This window comes from Magnolia sinica, chromosome 19 (genome assembly GCF_029962835.1).
Source record: "Magnolia sinica isolate HGM2019 chromosome 19, MsV1, whole genome shotgun sequence".
NCBI lineage: Eukaryota > Viridiplantae > Streptophyta > Magnoliopsida > Magnoliales > Magnoliaceae > Magnolia > Magnolia sinica.
The window spans coordinates 4,850,626-4,871,066 of NC_080591.1; the positions used below are offsets into that span (position 1 = coordinate 4,850,626).

Below are 20,441 nucleotides of genomic sequence, written 5' to 3' on the forward strand. Positions count from 1 at the left end.
CTATACAAGTTAAACAAAAATGAAGATTAACCTAAATTTTTGCTTGAAAATAGGAAACTAAATATATTTTGTGGGAGTAGTAGGATCCATGTCACACAAGGAAGCACTTGTCAATTGTCAGACCGCAGAGCAAACATGAGAAAGGAAGACATGCACATTTAAACAACGGGTTGTAGCAAAGGATGAGTGTAAGCATGTCCCAGCACCAAAGATCATGTAATTCCTCTCATAATATTAACCGTAGTCCTATGGATTGCAAATGTATTTCAAAAACCCATAAACTCGACTGGTTGTCCAGCAGCGTCAAGTCCACTCAATGAGTCAATTTAAAATATTTGCATCTAAAGCATTCACTAGATGACCATGAATGGTAATTGTGAGACTGTTGTGGCCGATTCCAAATAACATAATATAGTATTTCAAAGCCGATCCCTAATTGCTAGAAGAAAGGCTAAGATGCTTATGATGATGATGATTGTAGCAATGGTGTAGAAACAGACACAAAACCTAGAAATAAGATCGAGAGCAGGGTACTTCACTCGGGTTGGAAGATCGCTCGGTGGCATCTGGTGGTTCTTCAATCTTCTTTTCTGATCCTTTGTTGACTACATCAGGCCTTGTGTTAGAGTCAGGTGCTAGTGGAGCCTCAAGGGGCAAAGCATCTTGTAACCGCCTACGATGCTTTTGATCAGCACTTGATGGACTGGCAATCTCAACATTATGGTTGTTGGAAGATATTCTCTCTGTAGTTGGTTTCCCATCTCTCCTTGGTCTCTTTGGACTGGAACAAGGCAAAACAAACATGAGCCACACACACACACACAACACTCTGTAAAACTATCATTCTACAGGTATTTTCTTTTTCTTTTTTTTCTTTTTTTTTCCAACAACTAAAAGGTAGCTTTTGGATGTTTCATTGCCAAACTATCATTCTAAAGGTAATTTACGTGCTCAACTTTTTTTTTTTTTAGCAAAGATCACAACTCTGCATCTACCCCATCTACAAAGAAGGTGGGGCACCTTTTGGTTGTTTAATTACCTTCATGCGATGACAAAAATGGTTTGCCACCTTTTTGATGGGCTAAAAGACAAACTATTGCTCTTTTCTTAATCAGGGCACTCAGTAATTTTAGATGATATTTTGGAACCCAAGGGACCCATATATTGTTATCCTCAGAAAAATTCTAGTCTGTCGCAAAGCATTAAAATCCACAAACATGCATGCCTGTAAGAGCAATGGAATAGAATCATTGTGCAATTAACGGTCTCTAGCTAAACATTAGAGGAATGGTGGCGTCATGATGTATCAAGACCTGAATAATATCTTAATGGTCTCTAGCTAAATATATTTAGTTTCTTATTTTCAAGCAAAAAATTTAGGTTAATCTTAATTTTTGTTTAACTTGTACAATAAATTATATCCGCATACTAGTTTTCCTAATATATATTCCTAGTTTGGAGAGAGTTAATCCTTAATCTCGATTTTGGGGGATAGTGAAAGAAGAGTATTCTTCTAGTTTTTTCTAATGGTGCAATAGGAGGGTATGGGGCCTGCCAAAATCGAGATTAAGGATTAATCTAAATTTTCCTGAATCCCCCAAATGGAGTCCAAACTTCTCAGTGATTGTTTACATGAAAGTACCAATCTATCATTTGCACAGTTGCACTTATTGAAATGTGTAAGGAGTTAAGGACCCCTCTACAACATAGCCTTTAAATGGTCCATATCTAACCCAAATAGCCCAGAATTGCAATGTTTTTTTTTTTTTTTTGTTGAAGAGAACTCGAGGCCAGACAAGCAACAACAAAAAAAAAAAAAGAAGCTAAAGAAGAACAGGAAAGAAAATGATGGGCAGACCTACAACCCAGAGACATCTAACCAAAAACAGTAGAATCCAATCTCTTGTCATTGACTCGAAAGACATCCCTAAGAAATCCAGCAGCGCCATAGCCGACTCAAGAACCATGGATGTGATGTGCCCCTTCTGCAACTAAATGCAGCGCCTGTAAGAGGGATTTGGAACACTCTTCAGGTGGCACTTGATTCACTTTTCTCATACATCTACATCCCACCTAAAGAGTGGAACTTGATTCTTGGACCGGGCATGTTCATGAGGGGTTTGCTCGAATACATCTGTATACATTGAGACTTTAGCCTTTGAATTTGGGTCGTCCTCTAGCAACTCAACAAATTCAATACCACACTGCAATTCTTGTGATCATTAATGGAGTGGATGCCACATAGACATCACAGTGGGCCCCAAATAGGAAATTAGTGTCCCCTCAAATTCAATTAAAGTGCAAATACCTTGTATCGATGATATACATCAGCTACTACATCTCTATTTCCTCCACCCAATATCTTCCCTAAAAACATTAAAAAAATCCAACACCAGTCATCGTAATAATTGCAGAAGAGCCCAAGAGAAGAAACAATAAAATACCCACAAAAAAACAGAAAAGAAAAAGGCATTTTGGTTGTTTACCAGGAAGAGAACAGAAAGTATCCCAAATGCTTACACCCCTCCCATCTTCAAGAGCTGCTCCTTCCACCAAAAATTTAAATAAAAAAGAAAAAAAACAACATTTTATAAAAGAAAACAACAACAACAACAAGAACAACAAAAGAGTTTTTTTTTTTTTGGAATGTGAAGTATACCTGAAATGCAGATGTACTGAAACCAAATTGGAATTCATGTGGGAATGAATTTCTGTTGAGAGCACTGCAAAGGATTCCTTCTGATATGAGAAGGAAATAGAAAATCTTCACCCTTCATGCCAATCTCCAACAAATATTATTTGGAGATAAAAGTGGAGACTTCAATAGAAATAAAAACAAACATGCTTAGCTGAAAAACATTTTTAAAACTGGAAAATCTTCACCCTTCACGCCAATCTGTCAGTGGCCTCGTTAGATTTCTCCTTCAGCACGCTGACAGGGGTCGGATCGGAGGGAAGTTGAGGGCCTTCTTGAAGAGAAGACAAATCGCTCTAAAGTGTACAACTGGTGTTGCTGGCATCGTCTGGCGGAGGTGGAATATCCATCTAATGTTTTGCAAATCCATCATCAAAATCAAAACGCTGGAAATAGAAAAAAACAGAGAGAGAGAGAGAGAGAAACCCTAAAGATGAGAGAACCTTGGAGCGTTTGGTATTAGGAGAAGTGAGGTTTAAAGGATGCTTGGAAGAAGCTGAGCTACTCCTCGTCGACACTATCGTTCCGCTGTAATGACTGCTTCGTTTTCTCCGATCTGATTTTCGTGAGAGAGAGATCTTATTTAATCTCTCTTTCTTTTCTGTTTTCGGAATTTCAAAGAGGAAGAATCTGAGGTTGGGGTTTCTATAGAAGGTTGAAGAAGTTTTAACGCATTCACACGGGGTGCAGGAGATCGAGAGAGAGAGAGAGAGAGAGAGAGAGAGAGAGAAGGGGCATTGGAGGTCGAGAGAGGGAACGGAGTTTCTTTCCAAGGGGTGGAGGGAAATGAAACTTTTCGTGAGAGGGGGAAAATAAAAAGGCAGGGTGGATTCCGCATTTGTACCTACTACGGTCATGCTACAGTTTTAGACCATAGCTAAAAGCCCTATAGACCGTAGCTATTGTGCCATCCTTCGTAGCCCCTCCACATTCGCGGTTCTGGACGGACGGTCTTGTCAAAGGCTTTGTGGGGTCAATCATAATGCATTTGATATATCCACTCCGTTCATTAATTTTGTAATTTTTTTATAGGGAATGACCACAACATCTAGGCAAATTGAAGGTCCAATTGAACCACACCATCAATCAATGGTAGGTATTAATCTCCACTGTTTCCTACCATGTGGTCCACTTAAGCATTCGATCTACTTCCTTTTCTGGGCTCTTACCCTAACATTTTCTTTCAAAATGGATAGACGCATTAGATGGAGCACACACATTTTAATGGGGCTCGTAGAGTCCCTAATGGGGCTATCCTAGGTTGTATGAACGTGTGAAGGTGTTAACCCTTTAGCTACGGTTTGGTCATTTTTAGCTACAGGTTTAAGCCGTAGCAATCTAGCTACGATCTATATCCGTATCTAAAAACTACAATAGTTCGTAGCCTTTGATCATTTTTTTGGTAGTGGATGTCACACACACATGAAGATGGCCCACTGCTCTTCTTTTTTTTTGGTACGTGGAACAGCTGTTGTGGAAATTTTGTATATTTCGGTTTCTATGCCAACCATAAAAATGATACAATATTTCTCCCCGGAAAACTGATGATTTTATTGTTGTATTTGCTAAGATCACATGCATGAGCAAGTCAGCTAATATACACTCCGTCACATATGCCAGCATGGTATTTAGGTGAAACATCTAAGCCATCCTTCAGGTGGACCTAACCATGCAGATATTATTGTCCAAAGATAAAAGGTGGTCCACTTAGTAAATGTGCCATGATATTAGAAATAACTTCGTGGTCAAATCGGCCTTTTGCGATGGACTTCGTCTGTCGCTAAAATCTCTTGGTTTAACAACGAATTTAATCCATCGCTAACGGAAAAAGTCTGTCGCTAATCCCGTGTTTCTTCAAAATCCGTAGTCAGAACGTCACTGAATTTAGCAACGGACCAAAATCCGTCGCTAAAATCTGATTTACGACATATTTACAACGAATTTTGGTCCGTCGTTAATAGGCGACGGACGAAATCCGTCACACAATTTGATTTTGTCACCTCTAAATTCCCACCCAGAACACCAAATGGCGCGCTTTTCAGTTGCTTTTGCGATGGATCATGGTCCATCGTAAAAGGACTTTTGCCTTCACGTTAACTTTTTTCATTTTTTAAAGAATATGGTGGAAAATTAAGTTTTTTTGTAGTCTAATAGTTGTTTTTTAATAGAATTTCGGTGGTTTAATTGTACATATTTATCTAAGATTATTTTTTAACAATTGATTGAATGCAAAAAGAAAATTTATTTTGTTTTTATATCAAATGAGTGGAATTTTTATTTTTATTTTTTAATTTAAAGTTAATATTTAAATGATTTGTAATATCACATGAAAAAGAATATCGAGAAGTTAAAAAAATTTAACAATGTTTGAGAAAAAAATTAGATTTTGAAAAAATAAAAATCATAATTTAATAAAAAACTATTTTGAGGGAACAAAAAAGAATTTTGAATAAACTTGATAAATTTGAAAAAAAAAAAAAAAGCATTTGATTTTGAGAAAAAAATAATATCCTGAAATAGAAAATTAAAAATATTTTTAAAAATGTGAAATTTTTCACAATGTTGAAAAATGAAAATATTTTAAAAAAGAAAATGAGAGTTTGAAATTTGAAAAATAAAATAAATTTTCATATTTTAAAAAATGTGAAATTTTATTTTATTTTCACTCAAAATAAAATTTGAGTGAAAAATAAAATAAAAGGATATTAAAAAAATTGATACTTTATCAAAAAACAAACATTTTGAAACAAAAAATAAGTTGAATAATTTTGTGATTTTGAAAAATAATTGAAAATGTTCAAAATTCAAAATTAAAAGAAAAAGTTATTTATAAAAACTCTAAGATTTTGAAAATATATATATATATAATTTAAAAAAATTGAAAAGTTGAAAACAACATGATGCTTTTGAAGAAAAAAAAATCGGCATTTTAGAATTTTTGGGAAAAAAAATTAAAATTCGTGAAAATTTTAAATATTTTAAAAATAAAAATTCAGAATTTGTATTTTAATTTATTTTTTGAAATATTTTATAATAAAAATGATATTTTGTTAAAAGTTTTTAAAGAAAAATTAAGAGTAAAAAAATATACATTTTGAAAAAAATGTTATTTTTAAATGGAAATTGAAATTTATTTGTGAAAAAAAATTAATAAATTATTAGGCACATCCACTAATTGAACATTTAACCGTTTTTGGACAATCGAATTAGTCCAGATTGAAAAGTAAATAACTTCATATGTTTAAATCAAATTTCACTGAAATTGTTGATCAATCTTGTATGCCCAATATCTTTCTCATATGTAGCTAGCCTGATTGGGGCGAGTAACTAGTTAAATTGAGGGTATTGATCAGTAAAATAGAGTGAATGGGATAGACATATAAAATAGGCTAAATATTGTTGTCAAAGTTGTGACCCAACTTATTGACCTTGAGAGAACCTAAGAATTGATGTTAATAAGTTGTGGGCCCCATCATGATGTGTGTCGAACATCAACACCGTGCATATAATGTGCATTATGTTCATCCATTTTTACTGATCATTTTAGGGCTTGATCAAAAAAATGATAGGGATATAAACCTAAGGTGGACCACATCATAGGAAAACAATATTAATTGGATATCCACCATTAAAATCCTCTTCTAAGGGTGGGCCCCACTATGATGTACATGTTTCATCTATTCCGTTCATCCATTTTTTCAAATTATTTTACAGTTTTACACCAAAAATTAGCGGGACATAAATCTCAGGTGTACCACACCACATGAAAACAATGGTGATTGGATATCCACCATTAAAATCCATCTTAAGGCCCACTGTACTCATTATTTAACATCCAATCTGTTGATTAGGTCATACAGGACCAGATGAAGGGAAAAACCAAAGATCAGCTTGATCCAAAACTTGGCTCATGACGTAAAATAATATCTCAAAATGGATGGACGGTGTGGATATAACAAATACATCATAGTGGGGCCCACAAAACTTGGTGGATGTTGGTCGGTGATCTATGGGTCCCACCATGATGTATGTGTTTCATCCATGCCATCCATCCATTTTTACAAATCATATTAGGGCTTGATGCCAAAAATGAGAGGGATATAAATCTCAGGTGGACCACACCACATGAAAATAATAGTGATTGGATATCCACCATTAAAACCCTCCTAAGGCCCACTGTACTTTTTATTTGACATCCAATCTATTGATTAGGTCATATAGGCCCAGATGAAGGGAAAAAATATCAGATTGATCCAAAACTTTATATGCCCCCCTGTTGAGGGTCGAATATTGCATATTAGACCCTAGTTATTACTTGTTTTTACGAACATGATACTGTTTAATGCCCTATTTAATCGTGTTTGTGATGCAAGGTGTATTCACAAGTGTAGGACTGAAAAGGATGCTTAAAGCATGGATTTAACACTCTGATGACACCAAAGGCAAGGGACAGACCCTAAGGGACCAAAATCGAAGGATTTACACGTCAGATATCCTAAGAAATCAAGCCGTTCACGTTAAAGAGGCCTGAAAGTCATCTAGTACATAAGATCATAAGGTTCTCATCATCCGTTTGGCTCGAAACTATATATATGGCCTGAGGACTATAAATTAACCGTACACGTCAAAATTCATCCCTTGGATCAGTGTATAAGTGACCCGATGGGCAAGATTAGACACTAACCATTAAGAAAGCATCTTGGACATCCTTGGGCAATCGGGACCCAAATTGAACTGATAGAAAGGACAAGAAAAACGGTGGATATTCGCCAAATTTTACTTCTTTTGGACGGTGTAGTAGGGAGGAACGAACGACAGACTATTCTAAAAGGGAATGGCAAATTTGTAAATAAATAAAATTTTATATGCATGCATGTAAAAGATAACAGAGGATTGCTTCAACAGTGGGTAGTGTCTCATCACAGGTGGATAGTGTGGCCCACATAGAGTTCGAATCTACTTCATACTTTGACCCATGGGCTTACACGTTACTGAGAAAATGATGAATGGAGTAAATCCCTAAGAATATCATCAAAAGTGGGCCCTATCTATTTTTTGAAGAAAGCATCCAAACAGTTCCCTTTTGGCGAAAAATGTCTAGTGACGGACGTGTTTACTACTGGATTTTGCCAGTGGCCCACCCATCATCACTTTTCTTGATCTGGACCGTCCAATGTGTCCCATGGGGCGGCAACAACCTATGCCTAGGTGGCAGAATTGCACAAGATCGCGAAGATCGGTTTTCACCCCACAAAAGGTTTTTAATGGTCGGCTCTTATTCAACATTGTTTCCTATAAGGTGGTCCAGTTGAGATTGGGATATACCTCATTTTTTGTCTCATACCATAAAATGAAATGGAAAAATAGATGGATGGCAATGATGAAACACATACATCATGGTGGGGCCCACAGAGCACCAACCACGTGACCCGCTGGTGAGACCATGAGAGAGACTTAAAGTCTCTCTCGCTCTCTGTCCTCTCTCACTCTCGCTCTCGCGCCCTCTCTCTCTCTCGCTCTCTGTCCTCTCTCTCTCTCTCTTGCGCATCCTCTCTCTCTGTCTCTCTCGGTCCTCTCTTTCTCTCACGCATCCTCTAAAGCTTGGTTGACCGTGATCGGGGTTCCAACTCAAACAGGTATCTCTCTCTCTCTCTCTCTCTCTCTCTCTCTCTCTCTCTCTCTCTCAATCTCTCTCAATCTCAATACCGATTGAAACGATTTGGGAATTTAGGGATTTAGCGATTTATGGATTTAGGGATTTGGGGATTTAAGGATTTGGGAATTTAGGGATTTAGAGATTTAGGGTTTAAGGTGGGCCCTACTGAGTACAATAAGGGCCTGTTTGGCCGGGCAGATTGGATGGTATTAGAGTAGATTGTACGGATTTGAAGGTAATGCTAGCTGTGTCAGTGGATTGGCGCAAGATCTATGGGATTGCTATATCCCGGGATTGCTATATCCGGTCTGTTTGGCACGCCCGGCTAATCCTGGGATTAAGCCTTCCAATCCCTCTTAATCCCTCAAACCAAACACGTCCCATGCAATTTTGCTAATAAACTTTTCCCCTTTGGGATCTTCTAATAAAATTGATTTTGCTGATAAAAAAATAAAAAAAATAAAAGTAAAAAATAAAAAAAATAAAAAAGAAAGAAAGATTGTATTTTCCTTAGCATTCATATTACAGGAAATTTACCATGTTTGGGCTGAAAGGGTTAGCAGCACGATTCAGATTTTTAGTTTGCTGGACTGGAGGCTGCTGGGGCTGATGGTTCAGTGATCCAAACAGTTGATATATGGGCCCTGCTATGGACTTGAAAGATCCTATCTGTATTTGGCCTTTTCCTGGTTGAATTTGCACAGTTGCTGTATTTTCTCTCTTAACCGTCTATTGAAGGGTTAGCATTCTTACAATCTGTGGCAGGTTGGTGCATAGGACATCCACTATGGGACCCATAATATCGACTGTTTATAAGACTGAACGGGCTGCAACCTGCCCCTACTTGTGCAAACTAAAAACGCAAAGGGAACTATACATTTTTTTCAGCCCAAACATTGTATAATAACTCTTCATATTATGAGTCCGGGTGTAACGCCCTAGAAATTGCGGGTCGTGCATACACTCGACTCCCGAATTCCCAAGTGTCACTGATAACCGATTTTCATTAATGCGCGTAATCAGGTTTAAAAGCGCAGCCTGGAATTTCTTGGAATATGAAGCACAAGCACACAAGTCTACTGAAATGAAAGGAATTTATCATATATAAAGGTCCAAAATATAAATGGGTCGCACAAGGCGGTGCCCAACCAAAACAACAAAAGAACTATGCCCAAAAAGAATAAGGCTGAGCCCACAGCCCAGCAATCCCAATCCTGCCCATCAAGCCGATGGAGAGCCGTCCATCAACTGGAAATAGGATGGCTCGTCGAAGCTCGCCTCATCAGGCTCCTCCAGCCCTGAGTCGCCTGTATCTAGGAACGGGTCTGGTTGGTATTTTAAAACACCGTCCCAGAGTGGGAGTGAGTGATCAACTTAGTGGGTGCTATTACTCTTAAGTTATCACAGGCATCAATTATAATATAATCTTAATGAAAAGCAGTCAATCATAAACATCTAACTAATCTTATTAATGCGCATTCATGAAGGATGATATGATGCATGCCCTCGCTACAACGCTCCCTCGAGCGACTCCATCTAACGATCGGGTATAACAACACTCCCTCAGAGTGACCTCGACTGCCGAGTCGCCACCCTAACTACTGCGATGCAATGCGATCGTATTAGCCGAGTTATTAGTTAAGTCCATTCATCCAGCAGATTGAAAAATCAGGTGCACCCCATGTATCAATGTCTTAAACTGGTTGCGAGACCAAGAACCTCCAATGCGTGAGATCGAGGCCCCGCGGTCCGTGATCCCATCGGGTTTCTTATCTCTGACTTCAAGTACATGAGGAATGCCAAGAGAAAGGGATCGCTCGCGGTCACTATGGGGGGGCGTGGTACCCCAGCGTAGGCCGACAGCTCAGACACAGTGTCCCATTCCACCATGCCCAGCCCACGAGGCCGTGGACCAGTTCTAAGTAGGTTATTGATAGGCTACAACAGTTGCAGGGTGGATCAGGTTCCAAACTTTTATGAGCAAACAGGGTTAATAAATAAGTTTGGTCAGACAGTAGGCTAAACCACACGGGTCCCGGCAAGTACGTGACAGGATGGCATCGAGTGCAAGCGACCCATGTAGTCTAACTACTGTCGCCCGCCCGCACTCGCCCACATCCATGGGTTTAGCTTCAAGGCGGTCCTACCAACGGGGCCGCCCTCGCTCTCCTCATATTCCTGACCAACCCAAGGGTTTGGGTGGTGATTCATAACATGTCAACTATCCATGTATCATCTAGCATAAACAACATCATATTCTCATACTCTTTAACATTTAATTTCAAATTTCTACTAACAAGTAAATCTAATTATATCATGAATAAAGTACGTGTGTGTTGTGTAGGTTGGTGAGGAAGTTAAGCACTTCCTGCCTCCCTTAGAACCAAAATGAATAAAAATCAATGAATCATACATGTTATAAGGTACATCATATGAGAAAATCAAGCAAGGCATGAGCATGTAACCATCCATACACAAAATCATGTGAGAGACAAGAACAACATCATATGAGAGCCAAACATACAATTCCATGCAATCCCAACAAACATGCAATTCCTAGGGTTTCTCCAGATTCTTCAAATATAGCATCCAAGTAATCAAAATCATTAAACTCATACTAAAATTGGTGCTAGGCCACCTAAGAACAATAGTCCGCACCTATGGGTTGTTGGAGACTTGGAGAGCGACCTAGGAATGAGGGCTTCGAGTCAGACGGGAGGAATCCCTAAAATAAGTTCTTGCATGTGAGAAATACATGCAAATCCTTCCCCAATATATGGATTTCAAGGAAAAGGGGGGGTGAAAGATCTTACCTAGATGCCCCACGGACGATTGTTGAGGTTACGGTGGGGAGTTCCCCTTAGAGAAGGGATAGAGAGTTGAAAGGTTTGATTCCCTTGGGCCCCACCTTGATCTAGGGTCCACCTTTCTTACCTTCACTCTCTCTTTCTTCTCCTCTTGCTCCCAAGTTCTCTCTTTTCACTCCCTTGGCAACGGTAGTTGTGGTGAGAGTTATGAGATAAGGGAGGTTGGTAGTTGGTGGATGGGGGAGATTATGAGGGGGATTTGTTGTTGTTGGAGAATGGTGGGAGAAATGAGGGAGAGCTTGGTTGTTGGAAAAAAATGAAGTTATGGAGGAGAGAGTTAGGGTTTATTTCCTAGACTTGGGCTAAGTGGCCTTAAGTTTCAATAAATACCCACAATGACCCACCAGGACTCCATATTAGCCTAGGGGTGGCCCCAACACTCCTTCGGCCACCAAACTTGGTGGGTAGGTGCCCTATGGCCCATTGAGGAGCTATATAAAATTTGAGAACAAACGGATAAACGGTTATGGGGTTTGAGTCAATGGTTCCAATCTTTAAATGGCCCTGTGGGGGCCATTTCGGTGATTGGAACGGTTTTGGTGGCCCTCTAGCCATGAAATTCATAGGATAGCTACTCTATGGCCTGATGAAGGGCCATGCAAATTTTGGAGACGATCGGATCTGGGGTTTGGTCGTACGGGTCCAATTTGTGATCAACGGTCACCGTTCCTCGATCGGGTCCCAGAGTTTGTGGGCGGGTATAGGAAAATCCATTTGACGTTCACCATAAATGTAGAAGAGATCTGATGGCTGGATAGCCTGGTATCTTAGTTTCATTTGTAAGTGTCAGATTCCGGTCCTGGCATTGTTGGGGTGCATTTAGCCAGTGTTAGATCCCACTTCTGGGTATCCACCGGGTTCGTAGTCCACGATGGTCCCCAAGCCCAGTGAGATCTATGCTTCCCTAAATTTTTATAATTTTCTGACCTTCCTGCATCGTGGTATAGCCCGTACGGGCTGTTGCTAAGTGCAGACGAGCAATCTGGCTTGACGTCCCGCACGAGGTCCTGTCATGACCTGTCTAGTTTATTCTAATGGGCTATTCCTAGGTTAATTAGTTTGTGGTACCCACCACGAATGGTTTAAACAAATGGTCATACGAAAAATCCTACGTGGACACCCCATGACACTATGCTGGTTGGATGGGATGTTACAATCTACCCCCCTTACAAATAAATTTCATCCACGAAATTTGTACCTATTCGTATTATTGAATTAGGCCTGGGTAATACTTACAGACTTCTGCTTCCATCTCCTAAGTGGCCTCCTCTTCATCGTGATGGGTCCATAATATCTTGACCAATGGGATGACCTTGTTACGTAGGACCTGCTCCTTCCTATCAAGTATTCGAGTGGGTCAGAGAATGTATGTGGTAATTTTTTTAAGCTCCACATGCTCCCACTTGATGATATGCGAAGGATCGGGGACATACTTTTTCAACATTGATACATGGAAGACGTTATGCACTCCGAAAAAAGGCGTAAGTAGGGTCAAGCGATAGGCAACCGCACCAACTTGGTCCAAAATCTGGAATGGCTCGATGAAATGTGGCGCGAGCTTCCCTTTCTTACTGAAGCATAAAACGCCTTTCATTGGGGAGATCTTAAGAAATACATGGTCCCCAGCTTTAAATTCCAAGTCCCTCTGCCTTGTGTCGGCATAGCTTTTCTGCCTGCTTTGAGCCGTTAAGAGACGGCGCTGGATAATTCCAATCTTCTCGGTCGTGACCCACACCAAATTCGGTCCTAGCAAACTCTTCTCGTCAATTTCCTCCCAACAATGCGGGGCCCGGCATGGACGCCCATACAAGGCCTCGTAAGGCACCATACCGATGCTAGCTTGGAAGCTATTGTTGTAAGCAAACTCAGCATATGGGAGACAATCGTCTCAACTCTCCTGAAAGTCCAGAACATAAGCCCGCAACATGTCTTCCAAAATCTAGTTCACCCACTCGGTTTGCCCATCTATCTACGGGTGGAAGGCGGTGCTAAACTTCAACTTCACTCCCATGGCCTCTTGGATGCGGGTCCAAAAGATCGACGTGAATCGTGTGTCCCGATCCGACACAATCTCCAATGGGACACCATGGAGCCGAACTATCTCCTTGATATACAGCTTAGCCAAATCATCGATGAAGCTAGAAGTCTTGATCGACAGGAAGTGAGCTGATTTGGTTAGCCTGTCCACAATCACCCATATCGAGTCATGCCTCTTCCTAGTCTTGGGCAACCCAGCAATGAAGTCCATAGATATGAAGTCCCACTTCCATTCTGTTAAACGCATGGGCAGCAACAGGCCCGGTGGTCGGCGGTATTCAGCCTTGACTTGTTGACAGGTGAGGCATCGGGACACATACTCCGCTATTTCCTTCTTCATGTTGTCCCACCAATAGGTTTGCTTCAGATCCCGGTACATCTTTGTACTACAAGGATGCATCGCTAACTTGGAGTTGTGAGCAGCATTTAGAACTTCTTCTCGGAGTCCCTAAAGGTTTGGAACACAAAGGCGACCTCGGTACCGCAATCCCCCATGGTACCAATCCTCCAATCAGACTTCCCATCCTTCTTTGCTCTTTCCCTCATCTTCTTCAATAACTCATCGCCCTCCTGAGCTTCAATGATTTTACTGTCAACCAGTGGCTGGGCCTGAATGTGGGCTATGACCTTGTACAGCTCCTCCACGATTAGCTTCGTGTCGAAATCCCAAGCGAATTCCACCATATCCCGATCTCTCACCATTAGCAGGGCCACAAATTCGATTGTCTTTTTGTGACTCAAGACGCCCGCTACCAGATTGGCCTTGCCAGGGTGATATGAGATATCGAACTTGAAGTCCTTCAACTTTTCCATCCAGCGACGCTGTCTCATGTTCTGGTCCTTCTGAGTGAAAATGTATTTGAGACTCTTATGATCAGAAAAGAGCTCAAACTCCTCACCATAAAGATAGTGTCGCCATATCTTTAATGTGAAAACTACCGTCGCAAGCTCGAGGTCATGTGTAGGGTAGTTCTCCTCATGTTTCCTTAACTGCCGGGACACATAAGCAATCGCCCTATCCTTTTGCTTGAGCACGCAACCCAACCCTACTCGAGAGGCGTCCGTATAGACGGTATACCTGACCCCTTACTCAGGTAGCACAAGCACCGGTGCCGATGTCAGTTTATCTTTCAACTCTTGGAAGGTCGCCTCTGCCTTTTCATTCCAGGCAAATTTGAGGTCCTTCCGAGTTAGTTGGGATAGCAATCGGGCTATCTTCGAGAAGTCTCTAATGAATCTGCGGTAATAGCCTGCGAAACCAAGAAAACTTCGCACTTCCATAACCAACTTCGGTTGCTTCCAATCTTGTACCGTCGTCACCTTGGCGAGATCCACAAATATCCCTTCCTTGGACACTATATGTCCTAGAAATTTGACCTCCTCCTTCCAAAAGGCGCATTTTCTAAATTGTGTAAACAGTTAATTTTTCTCTAGGGTCTCGAAGACTGCCCTTAAATGTTCTTCATGCTCTTCACGGCTTTTTGAATAAATCAATATGTCGTCGATGAACACGATGACGAATCTTTATAAGAATGGCCTAAGGATTCTGTTCATGAGGTCCATGAAGACCGCTGGGGCATTGGTGAGCCCGAACGACATAACCAGGAACTCGTAATGGCCAAAACAGGTCCTAAAGGCTGTTTTCTGTATATCCTCGTCCCTAACTCACAGCTGATGGTACCCTGATTGTATATCGATCTTTGAGAAATATTGAGCACCCCTCAACTGGTCGAATAAATCATCGATTCTGGGCAACAGGTACTTGTTCCGAACCGTCACTTGGTTCAATCTCCTGTAATCCACACATAGTCGTAAAGAGTCGTCCTTCTTCTTTACAAATAGGACCGGGGCGCATGGCGATACACTGGGTCGGATGAAGCCTAACTCTAGCAAATTGTCGATTTGAGTCTGCAGTTCTTCCATCTCACATGGGGGCATGCGGTAAGTAGGCAAAGAGATAGGCTTGGCACCCTGAACCAGATCGATCGTGAAGTTTATCCCACGTCGAGGTGGAAGTCCAGGTATGGTCTTAAACACATCCCAAAAATCTTGGACCACGGGTGTGTCCGTTATCGAGGGCCCATCATAACCCTCCTCCAATGAAGCATAACATAAAATTTTTTCTTGGTGGCTGACCTAAAATGGGAACGTGAAGGGAACTTCGTCGCCCTCGTGTATTTTCACTGTCCTTGTTTTACAGTCGATTTCCACCTTCATCGATGTCAACCAGTCCATACCCAGGATGATGTCGTAATGAAAAATCTTAGTTATGATCAAATCAACAAGTACCACCTTGCCCCCCAAGTCTATGGGGCAGTCACAACACATCTTCGTCGCATCAGAAACAGTTCCGACGGTGGTAATGATTTTCACCCCTATGATAGGAGTGAGGCATAACCCTAAGTGCTTGACGGTTGCATGCAATATGAGGGAAACAGTAGCGCCAGTGTCCACTAGTAGAAATATGGGAGTATCTTGAACGTGGGTCATCACCTCGAAGGCCGTAGGATTGGGAATAACTGTATCTTGGCCATCGGCCGCTAAGGCGTGCACCCGTGCCTACTGTGGGAAGCTCGGCTGCTGCATGGGCCGTTGTGGTGGCCTAACTTAAGGTGGTGGTGGACGGCGAAATTGCTGACTAGGCCCTATTACCCGTAGGGGCAGAATCTGCAAGGCCAGCTGTGGGGGCCTATTGTTGCACTGTGGTGGCGTGAAGCCAAGATCCCTCATCCTTGTGAAGCAATACGGCTCCGAGTGGTCAGTCCTCCTACAATAGCCGCACATCTATGTAGGTCGTGTAGAAGGAGCCGGTGCGACCACAAGCCTAGGCGGTGAATTCAGGCACGGACGCTTCCTGGTAAAAGAAGAGGACGATCCCTCTATCCTACTCCAGGGCCCCAACTGTGAACGGGTCTGCGCAACTCGCTCCTCATCCTGTTCCACCCGTATAGACATCTCAACAAGCTCGGCGTAGGTCTTGAGGTTTGTACAACACGTCTTCGAGCGGATGCCGCTCTTTAACCCTGCCGTGAACCGTCTCATCTTAATCGCTTCGTTGGTGATCATCATCTCGAAGGCGTGGAGGGAGAGTTCCGTAAAGCAGTTCTCATATTGAGTCACGCTCATCCTCCCTTGTTGGAGGCGGAGAAATTCATTCTCCCTCTCATGCGGATACAATTGAGGGATATACTTCTTATTAAAGTGGGCCTCGAATGCCTCCCACGTCCACATGTGGTTCTCAGGAATGGATCGGAGGACACTCTCCCACCACAAGTCCACCTCCTTCTCAAAGAGATATGAGACGAGCTCGACATTCTCCGCTTCAGAACAGTGGAGAGGCCGTAGTAGCTTAGTAACTCGGTTGAGCCAATATTCTGCTTTCTCAGGGTGGTGGGTGCCAACAAAGGTAGGCGGCCTATGCCTCTGGAACCGCTCATATAGGCTATTCGTGTTGGTCACGGGCGCCACCATGGCGGGTGGTTCCGGTTGCGGTATGCCCAAATTCTGGGCCATGGCTCCCATCATAGTGGCCATCATTTGTTGTTGTTGTTGCATAAGACGCAACATTTGGCCCATTTGATCCATGGCCAGTGTCGGAGGAAGTACGGGTACCGCGGCTTGCAGTGAAGCGCTTGGGGCCGCCTCTTGGGTAGTACTACCCGTATTCTGGGAACTATTCCCACCTAGGGGGCCTTGTTGATTGTCGAGGAGTTGGTCCCTCTCGACCAGGCCGCCATGAGGTAAGCGGACATATCGACCCTCCTCTCGCGGGTGCATTTCCTAGAAGATTGTCCATGGATATGTTAGATACTAAAAATATTGATCACCTCAAGGTCATGCCTAAATCCAGAGGACCCATACATATTCTACTCATGAACATAGGCAACCATACACACAAGCGCTTTTAAGGCATCAAGAAATTATTGAAGCAAACCCATACATTCATATAAATTTCAAAATGCCATTAGTATGGCCAGTTACATGCTACCGCACAGGTTAGAAGCATCAGTAAACATGCTAGACAGAAAGGAAAATACAATCTAGATAAACAAAGGTCCTAACTAACGTCCAGTACAGGGGATTAGGTCTAATTGGCTTAAAGCAACTACTAGCGATTCTCAAGGTCATGACTCTACTCGTCTAAGTCGGGGGAAAGTGGGGGTGCTTCTTCCCCTTTGCTGTAGTAGATCAGGGCCTTTATGGCCCGGTACATCTTCTTGTTCTATTTTTCCTGCTTCGCCTGGTTTCTTATTTGGGTCTCCTTAATCTCTGCTACCTCTTACCTAAGCGCATCCAAGCGCTCAAGTATATTTAGGATGGTAAGCGACTCTCTGACTTCTTCGATTTCTTCAGCCCTTTCCACCTCTTCCGCTTCATCTTCATTTTCATCATCATCGCTTCCATCACTATCCTCGTCATCTTTGTCCGGATCCCCGTATTGATCAATGCGGGCCTGTCACTGCTTGGGGCCTACTTTCATCTTGTTCAACATATCAACACCCAACAGCTCTGTCTGCACAAGAATTCCATCAGATCCACCCACCCCGTACCGCTGGGCCAGCTGACAAACCAAGTGGCCAAATAGAAGGCATACATCCTTCTGCTTCGACCTTGTAGCCCACACAATCTGGTGAAGTATCACACTAGGGAGGCACACATCCGCACCCCGCCCTACCTGATATAGAAACTCTACCATAAAGCGGGAGCATTCATTGCGATTTCCTACTCTTGGGCATACATTATGGGTGCAAATGTCGTGAAGGACCCGGTACCCTAAGGTCAGGTTGGATGAGTTCAGGCCCTACCCTTGCTCACCTCGATTCCATTTGGCAATGCGCCCACACAAAAAGTAGGTCCACTCATCGCGCGCCTGACTCGATTCTAAGTTTCTCTTATTAAGCTGTACCTCACCCTGAGGCACTCCGAGTACGTTGGCAATAACCTCCACCCCAATTGGGAGCCTCTTGCCTCCCACTAGCAGATCAAAGCCCAGTGGCTCGAATTCAGGGTTTCCAATCCGCATGTAAAAAGTCCTAACTCGCCCAGCATCCGTCTGGTAATTCCTGTAAAATATTGGACCCCAATCCTTGTCAACAAGGCGGCCAATGATGGAGAATTCATCGAACATGCTCTCCACCACGGAGGCTTCGAAGGCGACAGACGCACTAGAAAATTTCCCTCATCTTTAACTGACGGTTGGGAGGTTCTGCTTGCGAAAGCTCCTTGAGAGTCGTTTTTGCGCTTGGATCGTACTTCTGAAACCGTCTGCTCCTTTACATCGGCTCTTTAATTGTTTCGCCTTTCTCGGCTTGGTCCCGGCTCGGTGGGGGCCAGTCTCTTCTTCCCCATGAGGGAAAGAATCGCCGTAAGGGAGAAGAAGAAGATGACAGTTGCTAAGAACGTCATTTCCCTCGGCTATGACAGAGGGGGGTGTGAGAAATGTGTTTGGAGGAAGGATCTTGGGAATGACCTTGATAATGGATCTAGGAGATAAGTTGAAGATATTGGGTTTGGGAAGGGATTTGGATGGGTTTAAGAAAATGGGTTTGAGTTGGATATGAGAAAATTGGGAGTTAGTTGGAGAGGGTAGTTTTGATGTTGGGTTTGTGGATGGACTTGAGAATGGGTTTGGAAAAATGAAATTTGAGAATGGGTTTGAGATGAGGTTATGTAAGATGGAATAGAAGGTGAGTTAAGGATATGGGGTTTGAATAGGGATTGGGATTTGAGATGGGTTTGTTGGAATGGGAGTGAGAAATGATTTGAAGATGGCAAATGTGAAGGAGGAAAAGATGGGTTTGAAGAGGTGGGGTTTTGGAGAAGGTGGAGTGAGATGGGTTTGTTGAAATGGGAGTGAGAAATGATTTGAAGATAGCAAATGTGAAGGAGGAAAAGATGGGTTTGAAGAGGTGGGGTTTTGGAGAAGGTGGAGTGAGATGGGTTTGATGGAAAGAGAGATGGGTTGAGGGAAATAGAAGGGAGAGGGTTTTTCAGGGGCTTTAGGAGCAATGGAAGGAAGGGATATAGGGAGAATTAGGGCCTGTCAGCCTTTATTTGTAAGTAAAGTGGGTCCCACTCGTGTACATTGAAAAGGGAGGGAAAGGCCCAAATTTCGGGCGTCCGGCATAGGCTACGCCGCCCTCGGCATGGGCACACCGGCCCTCTAGCCGAACGGCGTAGGCAACGCCACTGTTGGCGTGGGCACGCTGGCCCTCTAGCCGTCCAGCATAGGCACGCCGCAACCCTAGCTCAGCCTCCTTGATTTGCGAATTCTCAGGCGCCCGTAAGGCCCCCCCGGGGCATGTCAAATATGAATTTGGGGTAGGAGAAGCTATTCTATGCAATGAGCCAGTGGTTTCGCGACGTTTCTCCTGGTTAGAGGTGAAAACCCGATTCACTCCCCTTCCTACCAATTTCGATAAGTTTTCACTTATCCTTGGGTTCCTATCCTCAAATGGATCAGAACCACCGGGTTTGGCCTGGTATTCACTCATTCAGTCAAGGTCGATGGTTTCGTCATGCTATTCACTTAATTTTCGGCCCATTTCCATCAATGAGTCGGTGTACCGTAAAACTCTCGGATGCGATTTCCTAGCGACGCTATACTCCCTCGCTCCCCGATTCTATCTCGTTGGAAGACTTGACCTTCGCTTACGATTGCCGGTTCGAGGTTTAAGAGGGTCCCTATCAATCTAAGTTCCTACTGTGTCTACCCTAACGTCAGCGGACGTGTTCATGAGTCTATGACCCATGGCCCCATCAATTCCAAACCATGCTTTGATACCAACTTATAACGCCCTGGAAATCGGAGGTCGTGCATACACTCGACTCCCGAATTCTCGAATGTCATTGATAACCGATTTTCATTAATGTACGTAATTAGGTTTAAAAGCGCAGCCTGGAATTTTCTAGAACATGAAGCACAACCACATAAGTCTACTGAAATGAAAGGAATCTATCATATATATAGGTCCAAAATATAAATGGGTCGCACAAGGCGTTGCCCAACCAAAACAACAAAAGAATACTATGCCAAAAAAGAATAAGGCTGAGCCCACAGCTAAACAATCCCAATCATGCCCATCAAGCAGATGGAGAGCCGTCCATCAACTGGAAATAGGATAGCTCGTCCTCCTCGTCGAAGCTCGCCTTGCCAGGCTCCTCTAGCCCTGAGTCGCCTGCATCT

The 20,441-nt window shown here is 42.7% G+C and overlaps 2 protein-coding genes and 1 long non-coding RNA gene across 3 annotated transcripts; all 3 read right to left on the reverse strand.

The window, feature by feature from the left end:
- Positions 1–1,544: 1,544 nt before the first annotated feature.
- LOC131234931 (uncharacterized) lies at positions 1,545–3,419 on the reverse strand. Its single transcript, XR_009165843.1, has 3 exons — positions 3,139–3,419; positions 2,487–3,045; positions 1,545–2,367 (listed from the first exon to the last, which is right to left on the reverse strand). It is a non-coding gene; the product is annotated as an uncharacterized LOC131234931 (long non-coding RNA).
- A 10,922-nt stretch (positions 3,420–14,341) lies between these two features.
- LOC131235638 (uncharacterized mitochondrial protein AtMg00860-like) lies at positions 14,342–16,039 on the reverse strand. The gene is made up of 2 exons (XM_058232899.1): positions 15,908–16,039; positions 14,342–14,638 (listed from the first exon to the last, which is right to left on the reverse strand). The coding sequence occupies exons 1-2, from the start codon at positions 16,037–16,039 to the stop codon at positions 14,342–14,344; spliced, it is 429 nt and encodes a 142-aa protein (XP_058088882.1).
- LOC131235639 (uncharacterized) lies at positions 16,040–16,768 on the reverse strand. Its single transcript, XM_058232900.1, has one exon. It carries the CDS (start codon positions 16,766–16,768, stop codon positions 16,040–16,042), a length of 729 nt encoding a protein of 242 aa, XP_058088883.1.
- Between the last annotated feature and the right edge of the window lie 3,673 nt (positions 16,769–20,441).

Excerpts from the sequence above, each read along its gene's own strand:
- LOC131235639 (XM_058232900.1), bottom strand. The coding sequence starts at position 16,768 with ATGGCCCAGAATTTGGGCATACCGCAACCGGAACCACCCGCCATGGTG.
- LOC131235638 (XM_058232899.1), bottom strand. The coding sequence starts at position 16,039 with ATGTGCGGCTATTGTAGGAGGACTGACCACTCGGAGCCGTATTGCTTC. Across the intron at positions 14,639-15,907 it reads TGCAGATTCTGCCCCTACGG|GAGGAGGTCAAATTTCTAGG; the intron begins GTAATAGGGCCT and ends GCCTTTTGGAAG.